The following is a 12,967-nucleotide window of genomic DNA, read 5'->3' on the forward strand; positions in this document are numbered from 1 at the left end:
AGATAAATTTGTGCATTGAATGGGGTGCTCAGCAAGCCTACCGCAGCTGGTACTTTATTAATTCTCTAACAATCCCAGAAGAGAATACCCCATTATTAGGGGCGTAGCTAGGATTCACAGGGCCCCATAGCAAAAATTTTTTAAGGGACCCCCCTCCCCTACGCACAACACACAGTATATGCTCTATGTTGTGGCCAAAAAATAAAATCTCTTGTGGTCAGAGGCAGAATCCTGGCTGCAGCCACAAGAGTGACTAGCAGAGCAGAGAGCCAATGGCTGCTTGCTATGACAGTCCACTGTATTTACCTATAAGGGCCCATTAGAAGCTCTTATGGTTAAATACATAGGTGCAGGAGCAGACTACCTTCTGCTTACCCCCTTATGTACTACAGTGTGTACGTGACCCAATGTTCAGAAGACAAGGAGATATCTGCTTTACTGCTGGTGCACTGATAACCCCTGACCTCTGCAGGGAGCTCTGCACATTTTCCTACTTGATTTCAGCTGGAGAACAGGTCAGGGGTTATCAGTGCAGTGAAGCAGAGATCTTTGTCTTCTGCATGTTAACTATTTTTTGTGTTGCAGCATGTAAGTAAACATTGGGTCACTTACACACTGCAGAACATAAGGGGTTAAGCAGAAGGACACACGCTCTTACCTTCTCCCCTGGGGAACCTAATCTAGAGGACATATTTGGTATGGTAATTACCCCTTTAAGTCTATAGTCTGTTTATGTTTAGGAGGTCAGGAGTCTGTTTTCATTTTGGGGTGTACAGAAGGGGTGTTACTTTGTTGGGGATGGGTCCTATATAAATGGGAGGGGCATATGGAATCTCTCCCTGATGTTCCTTCTCCTTATCATAGGGGGTGCTGTATGTACGTGATCTAATGTCTGTTTCCAGTGGAGAAGCATTTTCTAAAGATTGTAGAGTATAAACCATATACAACTGTATGACATAACATAATCATAGATCTATGGACACCATATGGATGTGTGTGATTCAGTATACGTACCATACTAGAGGTAAGTACCCAGGGGTGGCTTCAGTGTAGCTTCATGGTAAGAACCCTCTGGGCTATGTCTCCCATAACAATAGGTCACCTATAATGTGAACAGTGCACGATTACCCTGAGCCCCTTTACTAGGAGTCAGACCTCTCCATTGGCAGCATATCTATATCATAAAAATCAAAGTCTGTCTGTCTGTCCTTCTGTCTGTCTGTCTGTCTGTCTGTCCTCTATAGACTTCCAAACGCCTGAACCGTTTGACCCCAAATTTGGCACACAGATACATTGGGTGCCCGGGAAGGTTATTGCGAAGGTCCCGTCCCCGCCAGATGTACAGGAGGGGAGGGGGAGGGGGAAGAGCGGCGCCCCATAGAGATGAATGGGAAAATCTCCTCACTGCAAACACAGGTGATATAATTAGCTGCAGCAGACACGGCAGTTGGAGCCTTAGCAACCAATAGGATTACTGCTTTCATTTTCACAGGGAGCAATGGTTGCTAGGGAAGCTGCCTCACAACATCCACAGTAATAACTGGTAGACCCCCTACTCCATCTATACAGTACATGTATACAGGGCCCCCTACTCCATCTATACAGTACATGTATACAGGACCCCCTACTCCATCTATACAGTACATGTATATACAGGACCCCCTACTCCATCTATACAGTACATGTATATACAGGACCCCCTACTCCATCTATACAGGACATGTATATACAGGACCCCCTACTCCATCCATACAGTACATATATATACAGGACCCCCTACTCCATCTATACAGTACATGTATATACAGGACCCCCTACTCCATCCATACAGTACATATATATACAGGACCCCCTACTCCATCTATACAGTACATGTATATACAGGGCACTACAGGTATACCAAACTGTGACTGGGTAACACTGCCACACCACACCTGACCAATACCGCCATACTGTGACTGGATAACACTGCCAGACCTGACCAATACCGCCATACTGTGACTGGATAACACCTCCATACCAGACCTGACCAATACCGCCATACTGTGACTGGATAACACCTCCATACCAGACCTGACCAATACCGCCATACTGTGACTGGGTAACACCGCCACACCAGACCTGACCAATACCGCCATACTGTGACTGGATAACACTGCCACACCAGACCTGACCAATACCGCCATACTGTGACTGGATAACACTGTCATACCAGACCTGACCAATACCGCCATACTGTGACTGGATAACACTGTCATATAAGACCTGAGCAATACCGCCATACTGTGAATGGATAACACCGCCACACCAGACCTGACCAATACCGCTATACTGTGCTGGATAACACTGCCATACCAGACCTGACCAATACCGCCATACTGTGCTGGATAACACTGTCATACCAGACCTGACCAATACCGCCATACTGTGACTGGATAACACTGCCATACCAGACCTGACCAATACCGGCAAACTGTGACTGGGTAACACCGCCACACCAGTCCTGACCAATACCACCATACTGTGACTGGATAACACCATCATATCAGACCTGACCAATACTGCCATACTGTGACTGGATAACACCGCTATACCAGACCTGACCAATACCACCATACCGTGACTGGATAACACCGCCACACCAGACCTGACCAATACCGCCATACTGTGACTGGATAACACCCCCATACCAGACATGACCAATACCGACACACTGTGACTGAATAACACTGCCATATGGGTAAATACAACCCTGCAGGTATACAGGACACTACAGGTATACAGGACCCCAAAACTATACACTACAAGTGCACGGGACCTCCACAAAACTATATACTACAGGTATACAGGACCCCAAACTTTACAGTACAGGTATACAGGACCTCAAAACTATATACTACAGGTATACAGGACCTCCACCAATTATATACTTCAGGTATACAGGACCTCCACCAACTATATACTACAGGTATACAGGACCCCAAACTATACACTACAGGTATACAGGACCCCACAACTATACACTACAGGTATACAGGAACTCCATCAACTATATACTACAGGTATATAGGACCCCAAACTATACACTACAGGTTTACAGGACCTCAAAACCATACACTACAGGTATACAGGACCTACACCAACTCTATAATACAGGTATACAGCACCTTCACCAACTCTATACTACAAGTATACAGGACCCCAAATATACTACAGGTATACAGGAACTCCACCAGCTATATACTACAGGTATATAGGACCCCACACTATACACTACAGGTATACAGGACCTCAACTAACTCTATACTATAGTTATACAGGACCCTCAAACTATTTACTACAGATATACAGGACCCCCGAACTATATACTACAGGTATACAAGACCTCCACCAATTATACACTACAGGTATCCAGGACCCTCAAACTATAAACTACAGGTATACAAGACCTCCACCAACTATACATTACAGGTATACAGCACCAACTATATACTACAGGTATACAGGACCCCCGAACTATACAGTACAGGTATACAGGACCTTCACCAACTGTACACTGCAGGTATACAGGACCTCCCTCAACTATACACTATAGGTATACAGCCCCCCCAACTATGCACTACAGATATGCGAGACCCCTAAAAACTATACATTGTGGGTATACAGAACCCCTCCAACTATGCACTACAGGTATACACTAATTCCACTGATTAACTTAGATGAAACAATACCTTTAGCTTGGCCTCCTGGGCACCTTAGAACAAATCTAATTAACACACTGACACTTTATACCCGGGCAGCGCCGGGTACATTTTCTAGTATACCATATATAACATAAGTGCAATAAATGAGATTATAACAGATATAACAGATCGCTTCCATCACATTAAACCTAATATTCCGTTTTGAACAATTTTCCTCGCCTGAATGTTATTGTGTCTGGGATCCATTATACAATTTCCATTCATTTTACCTAATAGTAGATATTTCAGAGGATATAAACACATCTACCTACAGTTCTGAATACCCCGCCTGCTCTGTACATTCAAGACAACAACACAAAGACTATTATATGTATCAACCATTGACACAATGTGAGCACTAAAATATCCGCTAATGGTTTCTATGGTAAATAGATATAAAGTTTATATGAACACTATATAAAGTAGTATGCTAGGTGGCTGGAAATGTATCATGGGGGGGTCACAGCAAGCAACCAGGCACTAAGGCACTACTTCTTCTTTAAACCAGCTCCACCTAGTGGCCACAAGAATAATTCTAATATATTACGACATGGAGAGAAAGGAGCTGCTGCACCTCACACCTATGGCTGACACTAATGCCTCTCGGCTACATTTAAAAACCAACGCCAGGATGTTGTTATATCATTTTATCAAGCCATATTGCCCCGTGTACCACGTGCAGGTCTCCTGGTTCACATGGGTCCCTACACTAACTCCACACTGTGTCGGTCAGTGACCGCCAACCCCGCAAAGTGTGCACATGCAGGGAAGGGAGGCCATAGAATGTCCCTGCAACCCCAATGTCACAGGACCAGAACCAAAGTGCCCCCCCAAACCCAGCAGGCACCACCGTCGGAGAAAGCTGCCGCCAAACAACACCAGTGTGAATATGATCTTGTACTCACCATAGCTCCTGAGGAGGTACTAGACATGTGTGCACAGGTGCCTCCTGCTAATTTGGGTCATGTGGGTCTTAAAAAGTGGAGTGCCAACTGCTCAGAAGAGGGAGAAAAGTAAAATACGACATGGAGAGAAAGAAGCACTGCACCTCACACCTATGGCTGACACTAATGCCACTCGGCTATATTTAAAAACCAACGCCAGGATGTTGGTATATAATTTGATCAAACCATATTGCCCCATGTACCACGTGCCGGTCTCCTGGTTCACATGGGTCCCTACACTAACTCCACACTGTGTCGGTCAGCGACCGCCAACCCCACAAAGCGTGAACAAGCAGGGAAGGGAGGCCATAGGATGGCCCCGCAACCCCAATGTCACAGGACCAATCCCCAAGTGCCCCCCCAACACCCAGCAGGCACCACCGGCTGAGAAAGCTGCCGCCAAACAACACCAGTTTGCTTGCGCACGCTTTGCGGAGATTGTGTTCACTGACCGGAACAGTGCTGTTTTTTGGTTAGGGACTCATGTGTATCAGAGACCTGCACTCTGGTACATGAGGCAATATAGTTTGATCAAATTATATACTAACCTCTGATGTTGGTTTTTAAATGTAGCTGAACAATTTTTTTTGTCAACCATGGGTGCGATGTGCAGCCATTTCTGTCTTTTTGGCTTGTGCATAATTCTAATATATGATTGTATTGTATTTCCTTTATTTTGTTTTATTGTTATATATTTTCCATACAAAAAAAAAAAAGTATGCAACAGTAAAAAACAAACAAATGACTCAGACAGTCGATAAAAGGAGGAACAAATGGTCTGTGTTGTTTTAACAAACTTTGCATAAATGAATAGTGCAAACTAATATAAGAATATGTAATATAAGTTGAAAAAGGGAAAAAAAAGCCTCGTTCTCCTATTACCAGCTCACTTTATTGCCCACCCACCCAAACATGGAAACATTTGCAGGGTTTTTATTAAGTATTAGATCTCAACTCAGCATTAGATTACAGCTTGCACTGCTCAGTGCTGCTCTATAATGTCTTGTAAGCTTCTGCTGTTTTTGAAAGGGATAGTTCAGCAAAATACATAAATTTAAAACAAAACTTTCAAATCAACTGGTGCCAGAGATTTGTAATTTACTTCTATTAAAAAAAGTCTTCCAGTACTTATTAGTAGGGATGATCGAACAGCGGAAAATCTTAGGTTCTATCGAACTTGAACCTTGCTAAACCTTCTGCATTTGATTCCTGATGGCTTCCTGGTCCGTGGGGAAGGAGGAGACAGGCCGGGTACAGCCTGGAATTCCGTGATACAGCCTATTACCTAAGCTGAATCTTGGAATTCCAGGCGGTACCCGGGCTTTCTCCTCCTTCCCCACGGACCAGGAAGCCATCAGGAATAAAATACGGAAGGTTCGGCTAAGTTCATGTTTGATAGAACCTAACATTTTACTTATTAGCTGCTGTATGTTCTGCAGGAAATGGTGTATTCATTCCAGTCTGAGACAGTGCTCTCTGCTGTCACCTCTGTCCATGTCCAGCTAGTCATTATACTTAAACTGTATAAGAATGTGTAGAGGTGGACATGCTATAAACTCTGCTACATCACTTACACCCTCGGTGACAGGTTTCTTAGGGATATGGTGGAGAGTTGAGGAGGAAGGAGAGGGGATACCTCAGTGCAGTAAGTTACATGCTTCACATAGAAGATGGCCCCTATTAACACATCCCTGACAGGGAAGAGTTTACTGAGGAGGAGGGGGCACTTTTGCATGCTGATGCCAGAAATCTGTGTTACCATGGAAAGCTCCCGTGTGTCGGCAAGTTCCATGCACAATCTCTATTAAGTTAAGGCCTATTACACAGGCAGATCTGGAGGAGCAGCAGTCAGATCAGCAGTCGATTGAGCCTCGATCTCCGCTCGCTTCCGGCACGATTACACACGCCGACAGCGAGTGGGGAGCTGCAGGATCGTACGGAGAGCCCATAGGAAATAGTGGTGGTCTGCTGCTGCCTCTTCTATTACATCATTCTTAAATCATTCTATTTTTTCAACTTTGCAAGATAAGGATCAGCTGACATTGTGCATACCCCCACAAACCACTTAATCCAAGATCTGTCCTGTGGTCCGTTTGGCAGTTATTGTCCTTAAAAACAACTTTTAAACTTGTGCGGCGGCTATTCAGTGAACAGCGGCCGCACAAAATAGATTGTGCACATAATGTAAAGTGCGGCTCCCGGGCGTATTTTACATTGTGGGCTATAGCTAATTGGATTGCGGGAAAACCTGAATGTGCCCACATACCAATTATGTTGAAGTGATGTTCACGTGGCCGTGTCACAGAACAGCCGCTGTTTTGCCATGTGAAAACATGGCCTAAAAATACATAGAAGCTAGCCTGCCATAACGGAAGCCTCTGTTTGCTAAAGATTTTCACCCTAGCTTTTAGAGTATGGTAACATCTGCAAAAAATCTTCGACACAATCTCAAACAATAATTAACAGGGCCAAGGGCCCTATTTCATGAAGCAATAATCTGCCCAATCAGGCCGTTTCAGCAGATTTTTGCTTAATGTAATAAAGACAACAATCGGCAGAAGAAACAATCATAAGCTGATCGCTATCCTTTAACATGTTCAAAAATCATCAGCCGCTGGCCGCCCATAGCGTCAAGTAATAGTGATGTGTGGCAACAGGCGATGCTAGTGTAAAAAGAAAAAAAAAAAAGACTATACCTGTCCATGCTCCCCCAGCCTCCTGATACCTTGTTCCAGTGATCTCCGCTTATTGCCGCCGCCTCTGGCCCTTCCAAACCCGCCTTTAAAGTGACAGGTCACTCAGCCAAACATTGGCCACGGTGCTTGACGTGATTGGCCAGCCTGTAACTTCATAGGCGGGATCAGAAGCCCCCGAGGCAGCTTCAGGGAGAGGAGAACACAGGAACATAGCCTGGACAGCTATAGTCTCTTTATCTTTTTACACCAAAGGAAGGGCTGCACGGACATCACTAATTATATATATATATATATATATATATACAGCACCTACTCCAATGATAATTGAGCCGCGTATGTCGGACTGTGTAATACAGCCCTAAAAAAAGACAAGATTGCCAGCTTACTTGGGCCTAGCTGAGCAGCCATGAGTGAAGGGACAGCAACCCCGGACATTGTGATAATACAGTCTGCACCTGAAATGTTTCAGATCTGTACCTCCCCAATGGGGAAGAAGAAACTGCTATTATTTCATGTTTGGAGTTGCTGTCTTAAATTGATAAAAGGGTTATTTCCATCTTAACTAACAGTTATACTTATAGAGTTTTGTATATACATTCATTTAGCAAACTTGCCTTCTTCTCCTGATATGCTGCTCTTTCAGCCCTTGTTAAACGATAATCGGGCCGTGGAATAGGCCCCGTAAACGAGCGCCGATCTAGGGATATTCCCATCTAGGCAACATATTTATACTTAGGCCTTAGGATTCATCAAGTTAAATATTTTTGAAAAATGATTTATTTAGCAAACTTGCCTCCTCCTGATATGCTGCTCTATCCCTTCTATTGTTGACAGCTCATTGTCTAAGTTACCGACCACCTCTCTCCTCTGAAAGCAGTGGTCTGACTGGTGAATATACAGTATATACTGTATATATATATATAGCTATAATGTAGATGTATATATACATGGTATAACATGTATAGCAGAGCTACCAGCCAGACCACTGCCTTTAGAGCAGAGTGGTGGTCGGTAACCTAGACAATAAGCTGTCAACAATAGAAGGGATAGAGCAGCATATCAGGAGGAGGCAAGTTTGCTAAATAAATCATTTTGCAAAAATATTTAACTTGATGAATCCTAAGGCCTAAGTATAAAAATGTTGCCTAGATGGGAATATCCCTTTAAGAGATCATGTTCATCTGCTAGATCGGTGCTCGTTTACTGGGCCTATTCCACGACCAAGGGCTGCATGGACATCGTTACCGATGTCCTTGCAGCCCTTGCTTAAACTTTAAACATTACCTATCCAGGCTGCAGGGCTCCTCTTGCGGTCTTCTCCCTGGGTCCCGCGTGCTCCAGCTTCAGAGCGGCCTGTGTCAGCTGACAGGCCGCTCAGCCAATCACTGGCCAGGACCGCCGCCACTGTAAATCGTCAGTCACTGGCTGCGCACCGCTATTACACATAGCGATGCGTGGTCGGCGCCCGACGATTATAGGTTCAAACCTATATCAGCGATCAGCCGATGATCATTATCATCGGCTGATCGTTGTATTTATTCCATGTAGCGATAATTGGCCTAATCGGGCCGATTATCGCTCCGTGGAATAGGCCCCTTACTCACTGTTACAGGCCTCCATTTTCCTTCATCCTTTGGCAAGGAGCAAAGGGGCGTGGTAATGTGCAGAGGTCGGCATGAACCAACTATATGGTGAAGTGTAATAACTTGGGCCTTGTCGTTTCTCTTTAACCTACTATTTGCACGCACAAAAAAAAACCATCATAACCCAAAGGTGTAAAGAAAATGTTTTATTTAAAGTGTTAAATACCACCATCGTAGTTAATATGCTTTACATTAGTTGGTGCTCATTTGCAAGGCTAATCTGCCGTATCGCTCAACTGTAAATTCCTCTTGCTTTTTAAAACGTACTATGTACAAGACTGCAGTAGTCACCGGGATAGTGCGAATACATGACTATACCATGGGCACAGCTGCAGACATCATGTGAAATTAAAAAAAAAAAAAAATACATCAATTTTTTTTTCTTTAAAATAAATACTGCATAATGATACTTATGTACAAATCTTATATACGGTCTTGTTCTCCCTATAAAAATTAGAAAGAAAAAATGCATCTTGGGATTTTTTTTATTATTATTATTTTCAGAAAATAAGATATTACACTGCATTTTCAATACCAGAAATTGTTGTTGTTGTTGATGACAGGATGATACTGTAGATGGTACGAATATATTTTGCTGGTTCACAGCCATCTCAAATAACTTTATTGACTCCGTAATTCATAGATCATTTGGTTAGCTATCTACCTCTTTGCTATACAGCTACATTGTTTTAAAAGGCAATTAGAAGGTTGCCCCCAGGGGCCTCATTGATCAGGCCTAGTTGCCCAAGTTGCAACCAATCAGCACTCAGCTTTGATTTTTCCATAGCAGCTTAAGAAATAAAAACTGGGCTCTCATTGGTTGCAACAGGCAACAAGTCCCGATTTCTCATTTAGGCCTGAAAAATATAAAGATTTTTAAAAAATTTGCCAAATTTGACCAACAGGGGGGTTGTTACGGGATAACGTTTATCGCTAATATTCTTCCACAATCATCATCGACGCTGTCTATGTGTGTGCTTGCGGATGTGTATCTTCATATACACACATTCTTATGCATAAACACATATATAAATATTCCTATTCACATTTGTGTACGTAAACACAAACTTACATGTAAGTATACCGCATGTCTGCATATAAACAATTTACAGTATATGCACATAAAAAATAAAAAAAATAAAACAACAAAAAAAATTTCTATGTGCATTTCATATATGTCACGCTATTGTTCATTATGGGAAGAGGTAGAGATACCGTGACTCTCCAGCCGATGCTATATATGCCTTACGGCTGGGTATTCTGGGACTTGCGGTAGTCGCACAAGAGCTGGAGAGCCACAGGCTACCTAAGAATTTGGGAACCTAGGAAAAACAAAAAGGCAATATCATATTTCATTGGTGTGTGCCAGTGAAATATATAATATATACTCCGAATTTCAAGTTGCAATACTCTCAACACACCCAAAACACATATTTTTGGTATCCATCTTAGGAAAGGAATGAACAAGGGATGTCCTACAGAACTCAACAGTTGTGTCCCCCAAGATTGCGGGTCCACAAATATGGCAGCCAGAGCCCCGGTGGACAAATGTTCTATTATATATTAATATAGATTTCTATAACAACCTCACTGTTATTACCTAAACGTTAGGCGTGCCATCGGCCAGCCAGACGGAAAGAGAGAGTCCATTCCTGGCCGAGACACCGAGTGAACTGTCCTTTAGTAACAAAGCGTCTGAAAAGTTCGACCTTCGTAGCACTGAAAATTAAAGCGCAAGTAAAAACGTCACCTGGTATGATACAGAACTCTGACAAAGTGCAAAAAAGGGCGTCCGTTCTTTTTCTTAAAAAATTGTGGATATTATAATGTTTCCATGGTAGGAATTTCAGTTTGTTTTTTTTTAACCCTCAAGAAAACAATGCTCGGTGCTGACAAAGAATTTTTTGTTTGTTTTTTTTTTAAATATATTTTGAAAATGGCCACGTTTAATTGTAAGATTTATTTTTTCCCCATTTAGACTCAACTGGATGGTGAAAAAAATAGTTACCATGCACTGTACAAGATATTGCAAAAAAGTTCAAATATCTTCTATATCAAATACATGCTGAATTACCTTAGGTATTCTCAAGCCATGTTGCAAAAAAGACTTTTCAACATGCTTGAAATAAAAGAAAGGTTGCTATGCAATGGAAGCCAGGAGGCTGGACGCTTCCATTCTTCCCAGGATTTTTTTTTTTTTTTTCATCAAAGAATTCAAGAACGCAGGGTAAAAAGTCTGCAAAACCTTTTTTCAAACAAAGGCTAAAGGGGCGGTCATGGCACACGATGGGCGGGGGGCGGGGCAGGAGAGGAAGAACGTGTGCGCCGTTAACAATCCCTAAACAATGGAATCAGAAACGAGGTCTGGGAGATACATGGTACTGAAGGACACAATGCAAAAAATCAGGGACCTGCGGGAGAAGACGTGAGACATGTACAATTTGCACATCATGTTAAACTTTACAAGGCTTGTACCTTTCACATTTAAATAAATTGTATATGTTACATTTATTTCTTGTCACATAAAGATAATTTGCTAGAAAGATTTTTTTTTTTATTCACCATTTTAATATACGTCTGCCAAAAACACAGACCTAGGACTGTTGTGGTTTATTTTATTATTATTATTATTTTTTTAAAGAATGAAAGACGTGGTTTGTCTTTGTTTCACGCTGTTGCATTCTCCTCCCCCTTTTAAAACCATGCACTAGTGAAATTTGCTCTGTTTTTTTAAAAAGAATAGAAATTGTTGAAAATGGCTGTATCTTTTTTTTTTTTTTTTTTTTTCCAGGTTATTTTTTTTTCTTTTTTTTTGTTTGTTGTTTTTGTTTGTGTTTTTTTTTTTTTTTGCAAGTTGCAGCCCAAAGAAAATAAATTTCAGTGTTCAGTTAGATCCGTGTCCATGCAAAATGAATTTAAAAAAAATAAAATTAATTAAATGAAACAAAACAAAAAAAGTTTAGTTCTTTAATGATGGAATAACCACGGATGAAATATCTTCCCCGGAGAACTCATTGTATAATGGATTCCTTGAATGACTAGTATAAGCCAGCTCTGTCGGACTATGGGCCCTCGTGAACTTCCCCGATGCTTATCCTGAATAACACTGATGTTCTGTCTTTCGCCATCGCTTACTTTTTCTTGGGTGGGTTCCCAGTCCTTGGGGGCACATACAAAAAAGAAAATTTTGCAACAACGTGATATGCCACGGACGATGACTTTCGTTGCATGAAGCATTTCTTTTTTTTGTTTTTCTAGTGTCAGTAATCCATGGCTTCAGATTCAGCTAGAACTGAGCTTCACCGATCTCCAACCCTGTTGGTTAGCTCCACTCCACCTGAGAGCCTCCTATAGCGCACAATGTGTGCAACTTCCGCTGAGAACACAGGATCGCTCCTTATCCCTAGAAACAGGCTCAGAGGACACAACATTAAGCATGCAGTGTTTACCAGGGTGTGCGACCTGTCAGATTTTGATTTCTTGTGATTTTGTTTTTTTTAATTTTTTTTTTTGAAACGCTGGTTGCAGAGACAACAGTTTTTTCACAGGTGCTATGACCGAGAATAAGAAGGTCCTGTGGAACTTTCCAGAGATGACTGGGATGCTCTTCGGGTTAAAGGAGCTAACGTTGGGTCTACTAGAGAAGAAGGGGGGAACAGTTTAAACCATCCAATCACCATATTGGAAAGGTCCAGTTCATCTAATAGTATCTGTGCTACACCCATAAATGACTTGTGATCCATACGTCCATAATCGCCCCAAACAATTATCTGTCGAAATAAAACAGAGATGATATTGATGAGACTGGATGGCCATAAACAGCAAGAAGTTTGCAACAATTGTGAATTCTAGTGCAAAGAATAGAGATGAGCCCAAATGAAGCATGCTCGAGTGCGACTGCTCAGCATTTGAATACCAGAGGCTGAGGAAGTTGGATGCAG

At 42.3% G+C, this 12,967-nt stretch overlaps 1 protein-coding gene across 46 annotated transcripts in view; it reads right to left on the reverse strand.

The window, feature by feature from the left end:
* Positions 1–9,197: 9,197 nt before the first annotated feature.
* The window catches only part of RIMS2 (regulating synaptic membrane exocytosis 2), a 424,384-nt gene continuing 420,614 nt past the window's right edge, over positions 9,198–12,967 (reverse strand). For all 46 annotated transcript variants that reach the window (XM_069957250.1, XM_069957246.1, XM_069957251.1 and 43 more), the window contains one exon: positions 9,198–12,796. In XM_069957250.1, coding sequence (XP_069813351.1) covers positions 12,578–12,796 — 219 coding nt within the window. In that variant the 3' untranslated portion in view covers positions 9,198–12,577. The remainder of the gene's footprint in view (positions 12,797–12,967) is intronic.

This window comes from Dendropsophus ebraccatus, chromosome 2, assembly GCF_027789765.1.
Source record: "Dendropsophus ebraccatus isolate aDenEbr1 chromosome 2, aDenEbr1.pat, whole genome shotgun sequence".
In the NCBI taxonomy this organism is placed as follows: Eukaryota; Metazoa; Chordata; class Amphibia; order Anura; family Hylidae; genus Dendropsophus; species Dendropsophus ebraccatus.